Consider the following 15624-nt stretch of genomic DNA (forward strand, 5'->3'; position numbering starts at 1 on the left):
GAACGAAGCTCTAGCTACTCTAGCCATTATACCTGAATGAATTTAGAGAAAAAATCTCTCAATACATCTTCATAATTGAGTAGTATTGTCAGTAGTTCTTACTATCAAATCGAGCCATAACCCTACCCAATAATGCTTAGCTGTAGTGAAATTTAGTATCCTTGGAAATCAATTAGGAACTACCCTATATCCTTGATATAAATGATTACAAAACATTCGGTGTTCGGCTGGTTCCTAGAATATCCGGAGCGGTATCGATTTGAATGTCTGACGTATTATCCTTCTTCTTGATGGAATTATTAATATAATAAATTCAATTAAATAATGGAAAGTGAAGAGGACTCAGGTACGTAGGTTAGCTGTGACAGGGGTATGCCAGGCATGAACTTGTGACCTCGCACCTGTACCTTGGGTCAATGACCTCCCAACTCGAATCGTCCTCACCCTTCGACCTTCCATTCATTCTAACTAAATTACAAGGAATCTGAGAATTATGGATTGTTGCTTAGTGTCCAGCCGAAACCATAGTTTTATGCTGGGCTGAGCCTGTTTTTATACAACGCCAAATTTTTACAGGTTACGTTAAAATAAAATATACAAGAAAAATGAATCAAGAAGGTCACCAAATTATGTTCTCAGATCCTTGTGCTTTTCTTTCCTTTCAATTAAACCATAAATCGTATTTATATAAAAAAGTTCTTCATTTTTAAATGTATTTATTAGCTTGGCTGTAGTTCTTATTTATTCCATAATTGTACCAACATTTTTTATTAATGTGCACCAATTTTATTTTCATCATCGGTTCACAGCATAGACTCTTATTAATCGCTATTCAGAGATGGTTTGCTGATTATTTAGGTGTATGCTTATATCAGGTGAATCTATAAGGTACCATCAGATTATATCAGGTGAATCTATAAGTTATCATCAGGTTGTATCAGGAGAATCTATAAGGTAGCATCAGGTTATATCAGGAGAATATATAAGTTAGCATCAGATTATATCAGCCAACTCTATGAGGTAGCATCAGGTTATATCAGGAGAGCATATAAGGTAACATAAGGTTATATCAGACGAATCTATAAGGTAGCATTAGGTTATATCAGGAGAATCTATAAGGCAGCGTCAGATTATATCAGATCTATAAGGTAGGATCAGGTTATATCAGGATAATCTATAAGGTAGCATGAGGTTATATCAAGAGAAGCTATATGGTAGCATCGGGTTATATAAGGAGAAGCTAGATAGTAGCATAAGGTTATATCAGGCGAATCTATAAGGTAGCATCAGGTAATATCAGGAGAATCTATAAGGTACCATCAGGTTATATTAGGAGAATCTATAAGGCAACATCAGGTTTTATCAGGAAGATCTATAAGGCAGCATCAGGTTATATCAGGAGAATATATAAGGCATTCATTTTATATGTTCAGGTTCAATTATGCATCAGGTTATATCAGGAGAATCTATAAGGTAGCATCATGTTATATCAGGAGAATCTATAAGGTAGCATCAGGTTATATCAGGAGAATCTATAAGGTAGCATCAAGTTATATCAGGAGAATCTATAAGGCAGCATCATGTTATATCAGGAGAATCTATAAGGTAGCATCAAGTTATTTTAGGAGAATCTATGAGGTAGCATCAGGTAATATCAGGAGAATCTATAAGGTACCATCAGGTTATATTAGGAGAATCTATAAGGCAACATCAGGTTATATCAGGAGGATCTATAAGGCAGCGTCAGGTTATTTAATGTAGACCCTGATGAGCACCCCCTTGCCCCTTGTTCAAACCAGCCAAGATTTTAACTGTGATAAATGTATATATTTTTGTGTGTTTATGTTATGTTAAGAAGAATTTAGATAACCTCACTTTGTCAAACCAAATCCACAACCATTTCACAAGATCTAGCCATCATTTTTATAGGCAACATTGTAGGTTAAGTAAAACCCTCACGTCTTTCAATGTTTTTAGTATTAATTTGTTTAACAAATTGCCTCATAGCGCAAAAGAAGTTAGTAATAGTAAATTTGAGAAAGTTTTTTTCAGATTGGTTAGTGGAAAACCCCATGTCTAGTGTTAACGAGTTCTTGAAAAAGACTTTCAGCGATTCAATGTTACCATTCTGTGTTAAGATCTAGGCCTATATATCTGTTTATTTCTAAGTAGGCTAAGATATTTTTTAAATGTGACTTTGCCCATTGCATGTACATGTTTCACGACAATAAACGATTCTTACTCTTATTCTTATTCTTATATCAGGCGAATCTATAAGGCAGCATCAGATTATATCAGGAGAAGCTATGTGGTAGCATCAGGTAATATCATGATAATCTATAAGGTACCATCAGGTTATATTAGGAGAATCTATAAGACAGCATCAGATTATATCAGATCTATAAGGTAGCATCAGATTATATCAGACAACTCTATAAGGTAGCATCAGGTTATATCAGGATAATCTATAAGGTAGCATGAGGTTATATCAAGAGAAGCTAGATAGTAGCATAAGGTTATATCAGGCGAATCTATAAGGTAGCATAAGGTTATATCAGGGGAATCTATAAGGTAATATCAGGAGAATCTATAAGGTACCATCAGGTTATATTAGGAGAATCTATAAGGCAACATCATGTTTTATCAGGAGGATCTATAAGGCAGCATCAGGTTATATCAGGAGAATATATAAGGCAGCATCAGGTTATATCAGGAGAATCTATAAGGTAGCATCAGGTTATATCAAGAGAATCTACAAGGTAGCATCAAGTTATTTTAGGATAATCTATAAGGTAGCATCAGTTTATATCAGCAGAAGCTATAAGGTAGTATCGGGAGAAGCTATAAGGTAGCATCAGTTTATATCAGGAGAAGCTATAAGGTAGTATCGGGAGAAGCTATAAGGCAGCGTCAGGTTATATCAGGAAATGGTATAAGGTAGCATTAGGTTGTGACAGAAAAAACCACTTAATCGCAAATTATTATTTTAGTTTAAAACTTGCTGCTACATTGTGGGGTTTTATTGTATAAGTAATTCTCCTCAAATAATCCCTCAATTTTCTCACCCTTAAATTAAAGTATTCTCCGTAGGTTTTAATTTAAATGCTCCTACCTATCTCCTGACCAACCCCAAGATCCTTCTTTGTTGTCACTTGTCGGTATCTAGTCTTTAATACGTCTACAACTAAAGCAAATTAAAATTTTCTTCCATAAAAAATTGTCAATTTCTTCGTCAAAGCATGTAAATGCCTTGTATGTCACCTTATAGTTATGTAAGTGCAGTTTGTGAATGCACAAAAACATGTGAGACACAATTTTTGTTTAAATGGAGCGAATAAAAAATACGCTTTTGAAGATTTGCAAAATTGATTGTGTGTGCATCTCTCCTTGGCTCCTTCCCCTTTAATATGTCAGTCAGGGGGTGGGAGGGGTGACGTCGGGGTTGTATTGATTCCAACTCCGTCTCGACTCAACACCACATTAGTTCTCGAAATGCCACTAATTAAAATACACCTAATTTCCATTTCCCAAAAGTTGTCACCTGCTTAAATTCATGTTATTTCTGTACAGTGAACGTAGGTTTCTTCGGATTAGACTTTTCCACAATTTAGCCATTTATTGTGATTATCATGTGACTGCATACACCTTCCAATCATAGAAATGTGTTTTGGAATATTAATTTCTGTTTTAGGGACCGTGGGGGCTGAAGTTTTTGTTTACCCACGAGTTTAATTTAATATTTTATCTTTCTAAGTGATAAACTTGGCGAAATGTTAGATTATTGAGCATGTGTATTGAGCATTGGCTTTTATATTGAGCTGGGTTGTATAAGTAAACCAAAACTATCTCTATATATAGTTTAGAACTCCATTTTTAGATTTGTAAAGCCCAAACTACATACGTGCAATCTGGCGTATCAGTCTCCCAATGTAGGAAGGAGATACGTTATTTTTTATTTTATTGTGTACCATAACACATTACATTGTACCAATTACATAGGTCCACAGTGTCAACTTATTTTAGCTGTAGCAATGTTTTGAGCTCAGTTTACTTTATGCTTATTCTTCCGTGAAATTGTTTTATTTTATTTGTAGTAAAATTTTAAACTCGGACTTAATGTCCCTAGTCAGAAAAGAATTAGGTCTAACTTTAAGTTTTAAAGACTTTCTAAGCCCCTAGAGCATTTTATTATTGTAAATCTAGGCATGGACACAATTCTACTTGTTTGATCCTGAATATGATTGAAGGATGAGTGTAGAATGAGGTGCTTTGTAGAACTTTGTTACTTGCCATCCTCTTCTTTGATTACGTAAAAAAGTTACAATAAAAACCCGATAAGAATTCGTGAGGATTCTTGATGACACTTTGATGCAAATATTCGACGTATTATCATTTCATCTGTGTTAGGAACAAACGTCTCCAAAACATAACGAAAAGTGACAGGCTTTCATCAAGTCACTAGAAACCCACTCTTGGACGAATCACCCCTTCCACGCATTCCAGCTGGCGTTATGGAAGTCAGCTGTTTCCAACTATTTGCCACGTGATTTGAAATGATGAGTATTAGAAAAATAATGAATGATGCCGTTTACTTGACAAACATTGTAGTCCAGCAAGCTCTAGCGGCTCGTTTACCAACAATCATGGCTGGTAGTCAATACCCAAGAAAATTTGTGTTTAGCAAATTGCTTAAAAAGTGTTATAAATTATGTAAGACAGAATATCTTTTTTTAATAAGGGCATACATTTGACAACTGGCATAGATCTAAATAATGTTAATGCGTACATACAGTTACAATAAAAAACTCTCATAAAAAGTAAGATTAAAAGAGTTATTAGCTGCTAAAACCAGGGTGTACTGTACTTGTATGCAGTGTACTGCATTGTTATGTAGTGGTGGTGTACATGAGAATGTACTGAACCACAGAAAACAGTATGAAACAGTTCAGTCAGTTCAGTCACAGAAAACAGTATGTTTTCTGTGACTGAACTGACTGAACTGTTATGTAGTGGCGGTGTACATGAGAATGTACCGAACTGTTGTAGTGGGGTGACTGTTATGTAGTGGGGGTGTACATGAGAATGTACTGCATTGTTATGTAGTGGGGGTGTACATCAGAATGTGCTGCACTGTTATGTAGAGGTGCTGTACATGAGAATGTGCTGCACTGTTATGTAGTGGGGGTGTACATGAGAATGTGCTGCACTGTTATGTAGTGGGGGTGTACATGGGAATGTACTGCATTGTTATGTAGTGGTGGTGTACATGAGAATGTACTGCATTGTTATGTAGTGGCGGTGTACATTAGAATGTACTGCATTGTTATGTAGTGGGGGTGTACATGAGAATGTGCTGCACTGTTATGTAGTGGGGTGTACATGAGAATGTATCGAACTGTTATGTAGTGGTAATGTACATGAGAATGTGCTGCACTGTTATGTAGTGGGGGTGTACATGAGAATGTGCTGCACTGTTATGTAGTGGTAATGTACATGGGAATGTGCTGCACCGTTATGTAGTGGGGGTGTACATGAGAATGTGCTGCACTGTTATGTAGTGGGGGTGTACATGAGAATGTACCGAACTGTTATGTAGTGGCTATGTACGTGAGAATGTACTGCACGGTTGTGCAGTTTTGTGTACCGTACCGCCATGCACTATGTACAGGGGGTGTCGTAAGAGGGTGGGAGTTGTCCCAGATCGAAGGAACCTCCCTCATTACGCATGCGTCACCTACGATCAGCTGATCAGATGACTATCAGTCGCCATCGTGTGTGTGTGTCACCTGGGCAGAGACCTATGACTCATTCGCCCTCTCACTCGCTCAATAGTAAAGGTACCTTTGGTCTCCGTATATAAGTATTAGTAGAGTTTTACTGTCATCTGGTAGTCAATTAATAACGTAGTATGTGAAATAAATCAAACATAACTCAACTTTACATACATTTACACGTTGGGTGAGAAATCGTTACTGCTTCAATTAAAACTCCCCTCAACCTTGTAGACCGAGTCTTTGTAAACACCATGTTTATAAGAACTTTTTATTAGAGATTTTACAATGGGAACTCTATTCGTACTGCATACACTGGTTCCTTTACCATACCAAATTCTTAATTACTTATAAGATTTAAGTACATGTAAATATTGTTTTAAACTCATAAGGTTTTTGATTAACAATTTGAAATTAAATCGTCGAGTTAATTACAACCTCCGAAATTTAGCTCTTCGCTTCTAATCAGTTTTATGATTGTGTGTTACAGAGGTTAGTTTATTGATATTTATCAAATTAAAACTGCCTCTTTCTTAGTCTGTCAAACGGTTTAAGATCTACACTGCAATAAAGGTGTTGCGATCACATATTTGCTTCTGAGCTTAAATATTTACTGATTAGAATTTTTTAAACAGCCTACGATAACTTCGGCTGGATTAATTCCCAAACCTTTTTGGAAGAAAAAAAAAATAGCATCCCAACATGCTTAGCTTTGTATTATACATATTTTTCAAAGTTTTGCATAGCATTACAGTACTAAAAACCCTTCCATTGTATACATGAATGTTTTTGAATTTTGCTTTAAATAGTTTTAAAGGAAACTGAACGAATCAATCATACGTTCAGCATAAAATCGATATTTTATTGAGAGGTTTTAGTATCTTAGGCAATGGAATTAACAATGAAAGGTAGGCCTATCAAAATAAAAGAAAAGTCATAAAATCAAGTTTTACAACACTTGCAACTAGGCTAATAATATCGTACATCAGTACGAGGAAATCATCAACCACGCATAATGTTTTCCCATTTCATAGAGTAGTTGGATTATAGAAAACTGTTAACATGAGATATTCGATTAAGTAAACCAATTATTTCCTTAGAAGTACTTACAATGTAGGTATACGAGATTATACCCTTGTCTGAAATACGATTTTAAACCAAGAATATGTGTCTTCCGTATCATTCTTGTAGATTACAATTTATTTGATACACTAGAAAATAATTGTGTTTATTCAAAAAAAACTTACGTTAGACCTATAGCTAAAATAAATAGTTTGTGCCGTGTGTCTTTGAATACAGTAGTGTATTCCAAAATTAAAGACACTGTATCATGTATTATTATAAGTTATCGATTCAGAAAATGGCGTAAAATTCAAGGAACGATGACAAAATATGAATAAATATGAGAAGAATAATTATAAAAGGGAAGATTTTGAATCTGCTTATCAGCAAATGAGTTTAACTCTTAAAACATATTTTGTGTGTAGACCTCAAAAGTGTACTCGCTATGGATTTTCCCAAATCATTTGGATCTGCGACAACGATCAAGCTAACTACAATATGTGACTTTTATAATATAAAGTTTACAGTTATAAATGCTGACAGACTTTTAAGGATAAAAGATGGATTTAATTTAAAAGTTGTGATTTGTATATTCAATCATGGAAATACAAATATTAGTCGTATTGTAAAGTGTGTTCGATTGATGGTATAAATTCTTTTAGTTTCAACGATTATTTATGACTAGCAGAGTACCCGTCCTTCGTACGGGGTTGGCATATAAGTATAATACTCAATCTTTGCATTTGCAATGGGGGAGGACACAGTTTGATAAAATTTACTTCTTTAAATTTACGGTATATTATTTATAGAACTGTATTATACATCGACCATAGCCATAATATTCTACCACTTCACCTAAACAATAGAGAAAAATAAATTATTAAATATTCGCAAAATATCACAAATTATCCATGAAATTAATAAATTAAACATTAAACAATAAATAAATTATAATAATAAATAAATTAAACATAAACATAACTATAAACAATCCTACTTTAACATCTCTCATTGCATATTGCAGTTTTTTGTTCAAATTAGCTTTTTTTATAAATGCAAAAAAATACTGCTGCACCCTGCTGGTAAATCTTAAATCTTATTAATGCTTTTGCATATCATAGAGCCAAGATTTTTTAGTTGAAACAGCTGACTAAATTCTTGAATTCCCTTTAATATGAATACTCATGAGGTAACATGGTGAACTACAGAGCCACTGGGGCGGAGCCCTAAAGGATTTTTGAGATAAGAATATGCATATATGTTAAGGAATGTGAGCTATCATCATGCCAAATTTTAGCCCAATCCGTCCAGTAGTTAATGCGTGATTGAACTTCAAACAAACAAACACAAAACACTTTCACATTTATAATATTAGTAAGATAAACGATGTAGATGCAATAGAACAATAGAAGTGGTACAATTCCTCGACTACATACTTACAGCAATATTCTCAACGCTCAAACTCAATATAGGCCTTAAATTATTACAAACCGAGCAATAAGATTTTACCCAGTTTCCAAAAAAAGTGTTGAAACTAAACTTGAATTTGCTAATCCAAAAACTACCATTACACAACTTTTACTCCGAAGTTCAAGGGAATATAAAAACATTATTTTTTTATTTCTGGCATTTCTTTAAACTATAGATCAAACATTCAAATCTGGGGAAATTCCTGCGTCATTGAATCAACAAAAATACTATCGACCTTTCGAATACATTGCTACATCCATCTTCAGGGCATGCTGCAATTAAACAGTCTTATATCTTCTCCGAGGGTAGGAACACCAGTATTGCTCGGTAGGTGAATGGATACAGTGCTCGCCTGGTAATCAAAAGGTCGCTGGTTCGTTCCTGAGAAAAGTGTAGCTTTATGATGTTAGAGGCATCCAGCTTTTCTTGATCATTTGAATTTTAATTTGGTCCTGGCTAATTAAATAGCTGGTGTTCAGTATCAAAGCTACACACGACATCTAACACCATTCTTCACTATTTTCCACTCAAATTTTGGGTAGAAATACGTACCTATATAGCGTCACATTATCAATTGATGATAATAATAATGGTAATGGTAATGTACTAAATATGTATTGATGCAACTTATCCGAAACGTTGCCAGTATTTTCGTCAGATCAACGATAGAGCGATCTCCCCATGGCCAAGTCTACTTTTACCATGCAAGCTTACCTCCTATAGGGTGTATTATTGATCCTGTCTAATGACCTCCGGGTCTGGCCAATAGCTTAAAGCCCGGGCTGGTTTAAGGTAGATAGAAGGCCAGGAGAGTTTAAAGTTTCAAACTTTATCAGGTAGGTTCGGAATCCTAAGTTTTTCTATCATAAAATTACCAATAAAGATGTGGACATGAGATAGTAGATGGGGCGTGGCAGTCACAATAGACCTATGCCAGGTGGGTGTATGTATACGGGTATGCTCAAATAGCCACGATATTTTGGATTACTGTATTTTGAAATTCTTAAATGGGTCGAGCGCTCGTGGGCCATTTACTTATTTCTTGTCGGTCTGTACTCAAGGCAGGCGACCCTTGTTATACTCATGAACAATCGTTTATTTAAGCAAAAATGACCCAAATCGTTGTTGAAAATTTCCGTGGCTATTTCGCTGCAACTGTGTATACCGTTCCATTACCTGGCTGTTGTAGTGAGGGTCCCTGATGGTAGACTCTTTGGACTCAAGTCGTTCGAAGAGAGGGTGTGCCTAAACTCATCCGACGTGGAAATCGGATCATATCTTCCGGGCATATCCACGAAACAGACTCGTCCAGATCACCTTTTTAAAATTTTGGTAAAGAGCCGTGTTAACAACTTTTGAGTGAGGTACTAAAAACCCTATTATCGCCTCTGCATGCCTCCCCCACAGCCCAAACACCTTCTTCCTAGCGACTCCTCAGGAATTTCGACAATTAGAGCCGTAACGTTCTATGGGCCCTGTAAAAAATGTGTTGTTCCTGTAACTGAAGAGTACCAGGAACAAATTTTTATTCTCGCCGAAATACATCTTCCCATGGTCGGGGAGCTGGATCCCGAGTTGTTCAAATAACTATAACTAATAATGTTAATTTAGATGTTTGTTCTAAGCTGCTTTAAAAGCGGAGAGGTGTTGCAGCATGTACTGTGTGGACACACACGAACACACAAAATATATAGAAACAATTTGAACGTATAGTGTTTTAGGTTATGAGGGCTCCAAACATTCGTTGGCCCAAAATATCCCTTGTAAAAAATGCACTGTACTGTACCGTCCCCTTAAATTTACTATTTCAGTAGAATTTAAGTAGGAGAACTAAATTTTCAATGTGAATATAATTACCAATACTCATTAAACACATGTCCTTTATATTCCTTTGTAAATAGAAATTTTAAATTTGAAGAAATAAATTTGTATAAATATTTGTCCAAAATTCAAATAGTTTTAGTCAATTCATTAAAACAATGAAAACAAAAGAATTTAGGCTACTGATTATCGGTAATAGTTAAGAGTAAGGATAAACGCAGACATTTCTATCTCATCGGGGGTTAATGATTTAATAATAGGGGGCAAGGTGTACGAAATCTTTCCGGCATCCCAATATTTACGAATAATTTGTCATAGGATTTTAATTACTGTAGAATAGGTTGCACAAAACTTGATTTTGCTGTACCCGAAAGTTTCATATTTTAAAGATATAAAAATAAATTCAAATCAAGAGGCACTTTTATGGCTGAATGTTCCTTTGTACTCATGCTAAATTTAGTAAAGAATGACGAATAGTAATTAATTGATATAATACTTTCAATGAACAGGAGTTAAATAATACAACTATAAGAATTAAAGGTCCACGTATGGATTATTTTCTTTTTTGAACATAACATGGATTTATACAAACATTAGAATATAATAGTTAGACCACATAGGATAGGGTTTAAACCAAAGTCCTTGAACGCCACCTCACTAGGCTACTTCAGTTCAACATCTGTAGACATAGACAAGAGCGTGCATTCTGCTTTTCTTGGCGACGGTGGCGCGGACCTTGTGAGCGATAGAGGAACTAGACCCAGTCATGTGACCGCTGGCGCACACTACGTTTGCGCTGTGATGACGTACCGTTCCTATAACGGGTCCTCTCCACTGAACGGTCCCGGGCGTTGACCGGACCCAGCGGTGGGTTAGTAGGCAGTCCCGTTACCACCAGCTCTTACTTTTTACGGGGAAGGGGGGCTACTCCCCCGACCATCCTTGTAAATAGGTCAGAACTGGAACTAGATCTACAGGGCTGTTAATCCGCAAAGTGGATTTATTTTATTTTGAGTAGGTTATGCGTATGTGTTACGCAATATCTTTGTTCCTCGGTTCATCCTCGAGTCTTTTATCGCCGAATTTTGGCGTTATCCGATAAATCACTGATTAGGAATCCTTCAGTTTTTAATAATCGTATTATGGGGTTTTCAGATATAAAAAAAATATTGATAAGTATAATTTATATTTTTTTGTTTTGTTGGTTTTTGTATTTTTTTCTTGTATGGAAATCCTTCAGTTTTTTATATCTTTGTGTTGTCGTGAAAATTATCCCGCTATAGCAAACCTGCAGGATAGGCAACATTTCATTTACCTGATATTCAGTAAAGTTTCGCTAAAATATACCACTAAAAGTATACATATAATGTTTTTGGTCTCCGGGGACATCAAACCTACGGTAATATCACATTCCCTATATCGCGAATTTCATAACATTTAGTGATCGGGTTGATTTCATCTGTTTTCCGGTAGGGGAATAATTCAGCATTTAATTACCGTATCTTCTTGTTATTTAATAATAAAAACTTATAGTGATATGTCGGTTTTTTTCTCGAGAGGGACTAAACAAATTTAAAATTGTTGTATCGTTGTGGTATTAGAGAAAATTTACAGAAGGGTTCTTTCTATGCATTTCTAGTAATTCCGTTGTATACTGCCATACCATATAACATGAGTGTATTTATTTCAGTCAAATTAATGTTTTACAGCCTAATATTGACATCATTGGCATTTGTCAGGTCGCACAGATTTGAAGCAGTTTCACTCATATTTTCAACAAGTGTGTCCCAGCAAGTAATATTAAAATAATATGCGATTTCCACCAAAAGGCCAATCAAATTATATAATATTTGTATTAGACATATTATACAAGGCAATATTTATATTAGACAATTAATATAATATTAGACAGTGAAACCACAAGCGAGGGTAAATATCCTTGTTTGTGGTAAAACTCAATTTAAGTTTCAGCTTTAACCTTGTGCACGAAAGAATACTTCAAGGATTTTGGGATGCTTTAGTTCAATATGCAAAAGTCAGATCTTACAAGTAGTGTATATATCTGTACAATCCATCAATATACAGAAGACTTACAATTACACCTGACCTATAACCTTCTGATGAAAACAACCTTTGACAAATAAATAGACTCTTAGGACAAACAGATGCTTGTAAAAGTAAAAACACTGGGTTGATGCTAGCGAGTATACTAACAAATCAAGGGTGCTGGGGTGCTTCTAAGAATGTGTTATAAGAAGTCCTACACGGACAGAAGTTTGCTATCGAAGACTTCATTCAGAGGTAGGGTGTTTGGAAGGTTGTGATATGCCACAGTATCTTATAGGCTTTGCGAAAGCCTTCTCTTGTGAGAGGAGTGCTTAAAATGCATTTTCCATGGAAATAAATTGCCTAAAGTCTAGTTTGAGTCCAGTAGGAAAAGTTTTACATATTTTGATCCGAAGTTAAACAACACCTTCTTGTTACTTGAATACCTCTTGTGTGTGATTCAAAAGGAATTAATTTTTTTATACTGCAAAAAGTTACTTCAATAACTGCTCATTTTGGATTTTTCGAATAATTCAATACTTTTTTAACGTTTTCACACTTTTACCCAAATCGAAGATTGAGCTATTTATTACAATGAGATGAAAACACAGTTTAGGGCAAATGATCGTGGATTTAAAATTTTTTTGAAAATTTTACCAACAAGTTTATTATTTGTATCAGCTATTTTCATTAGGTAATACTTTAATATTGGATGCTTTGTTCAGAGAGAGATATTTGTTGTTAAGACCTAAAGTGAAAGATATCACCAAGCAATTAACCCTGCTATTTTTTTAAAAATAACTTAGGAGATACATACTTATAATAGACTCGTCAATTCCCTAACTTGAATAAAAACTATTCCATTATGGATGAGAGAATATCGTTAAGGATACTTAACTCCTGAGATACTGTAAATTTTAATTCACATACGCCGATTATAGTAAGTTTATAACAAAATCTAAGTTCGCAGACAACAATTTAGACTTTTAAGTGTATTTTTCTATTTGTTGAACATGTAGTTGGTTTGGACACCTTTATGTTTTTTTATCCTATTTTATTGAAAATAATTATTTTGCAGCCGTGAAAATTAAAGATTTTTCTTAATCAAATTCCAGCTGTATAATGCAGTTCTACGAAGGCTTACCACTAAGTACCCTCTTCCCATTAGTTTTGATTATTTTAATATTATTAAATATGCGTTCATTTTATGATACTACGCTTTAATGCGCTTTAATATTATTTATGGTATAAAAAATAATGGCTAAGTTGATTTTTACTCAAAATTAAGTGTAATTATCACAAATCCTATTCCACCCACTCAGACTCAATATAAAGATTTTCTTGATCCATGTTTAATAGTTTATAATAAAAAAAAAATTTACGCAATATCGAACATCCTGTATATGTAGGGTGTAAAAGAAGGAAACACCCTGTATACAGAGTGTTCTTTTTTTAGAAGTAAATAAAACTATAAAATATATTTATAGTTGTATTTCCATCTAAAAAACCGAAAAACTTATCTGGAAAATTCTACCAAACATACCATAAGTTGAATGTGAATCTAATTAACATGAGTAAATACTTTTTTCGGAGTTTTTCTATGAACTAATGAAAGTTTAAATAATCCACAAGTTAGTTAGTGAATATGTAGGCTAAGAACACAAGTCTATTAACTAGTGCCTTCAAAACGACAACGCAATATAGGTCCTGTCCTTAGATTGCCTACCAACCCCTTATAACAAATTGCTATTTCCTTTATGATCTAGTCGTACTTTTGTCTCATACGATATGTTTTATGGTAATGTTAATGTTATAAATATTATATTATAAAACTTACAATTCTTTGCGATATTAATTTGATTCACATGTATTTAAATTGCGAATTCTATATCAAACTTTGCAAGTTACAAAAATATAGATAATCTTTCCTTTACAATTCATTTAACAAAAGAATAATGAGCAATAAATACTAGTATGACGTATACCGAAAATAATAAGACTAAACTAAAATTTCCCAAATCCAATACACAAATACTATGATTGGATAGTTAAAAACATTTTAAGTACTGTAGGTAGGGGCCCATGCCAATGAATGGTTTATTTAAACTTTGTTCTGTAATTTGCTTTTTGACTTAGTATTGAACTTTTCGGCGATACTATTATTTTTCCTCTCGCAACATGAATTGAATTATGAAAATTATGTGTTGAATACTTTTTGCCAATGTGGCTACTTTTTGTTTGAGCTTTTAAATAGGAAGGTAAATATGTCGATATTTATAAGTTTTTTTGCTTGATTATTAAAATACAATTTCATTGAGTTATCTCAATAATAAACCAATATTATTGTATTCAAATTCTTCTCAGATTAAATAACTTTTTTAATGCATAGGCTAAGCTAGTGGCTTCCAATGGTTGAGTATATTTTCCTGTTAGTCTAATTGAATTTAGCAAACGAGAGAATTTAAATTTCTGTGCTTTGTTGTAAATTAGCTTCCAAAATGGTGTATGTCTACTATATTAATAGATACAAATGCTTGTTACCTTCAATATGATTCATTGGAATTCCTCCTCCAACACTATAATAAATTATAATTCAAATTAGTAAAATATTTTTACATTTTGATTCTTTGAACTACATTTTCTACATTTTTAAACATACTGTCACATTGCTGAACACAAACAAATTTAACAATACTATTTTAAATAACTTGAACATTCGCCTATTGGGTCTGATAAGGATTGGAGTGCCCACTTGAAATCCATCACCACTTATTATCTTTTATATGTATTGCCCATCTTAGGCAACATTATACATGTAAATATATATCTCAAGTGTTTAGACGTATTTTTACGTACTTTCTCTAATTATATTTCAACCGGAACTATTTTCTTCGACAAAATCAGCTGATGAATTGAGCTGTGAAAACAAATGTTCAACAAGTTGATTTTTAGTTAAAAATAAGTACTGCAAAGCATGTATTGTACCGAATTTTCACCACAATACAAGGATTTTTATATTGCTTGGCTAAACAACAGTTCGCGAGGGACCCAATTCCGTGAGAGCCTGAAGACTACAGTTGTTCCTAGCGGGATAAAAGTAAGAGGACTGCAGTGTCGGGACTTAACGGTAGAGGACGTAGAGGACGACGACCTCTCTCTGTTGGCCTCATCTCACAACATATATGAACAGATTACTTATAAAACAATAAATATACTTAGGTAAATCCTTATAGGCCTTTCGGTGTAGCCAAGATGCTATCGAGCCCACTCAAATCATCATAAAGATCATAGTGCTCGCATAAGCAGATCACCGGTTCCATCTTTAGAAAAGTCTAAGCTTTTTGATGGTTCGAAACTGTACCCAGCTTGATTATTGAGCTTTTAATGGTTACAGAACCAACTTATCGTTGTAACAAAGCTTTAAACTCATCAATCCTTAACCTTAAAATATTAT

The 15624-nt window shown here is 34.2% G+C and overlaps 1 protein-coding gene across 2 annotated transcripts in view; it reads left to right on the forward strand.

The window, feature by feature from the left end:
• LOC128998075 (probable nuclear hormone receptor HR3) overlaps positions 1-15624 on the forward strand; it is a 123594-nt gene that overhangs the window by 11389 nt on the left and 96581 nt on the right. The window contains exon 1 of one of the 2 annotated variants that reach the window (XM_054424060.1): positions 5760-5837. The exons of the other annotated variant lie outside the window; for it this stretch is intronic. Within the exon in view, the coding sequence (XP_054280035.1) occupies positions 5801-5837 (37 nt within the window). The 5' untranslated portion in view covers positions 5760-5800. Of the gene's footprint in view, positions 1-5759; positions 5838-15624 lie in introns of those variants that run through there. 2 annotated transcript variants of the gene reach the window in all.

Source organism: Macrosteles quadrilineatus, unplaced genomic scaffold, assembly GCF_028750875.1.
Source record: "Macrosteles quadrilineatus isolate MER2022 unplaced genomic scaffold, UCM_ALF_1.0 Scaffold_7__1_contigs__length_78375512, whole genome shotgun sequence".
NCBI lineage: Eukaryota > Metazoa > Arthropoda > Insecta > Hemiptera > Cicadellidae > Macrosteles > Macrosteles quadrilineatus.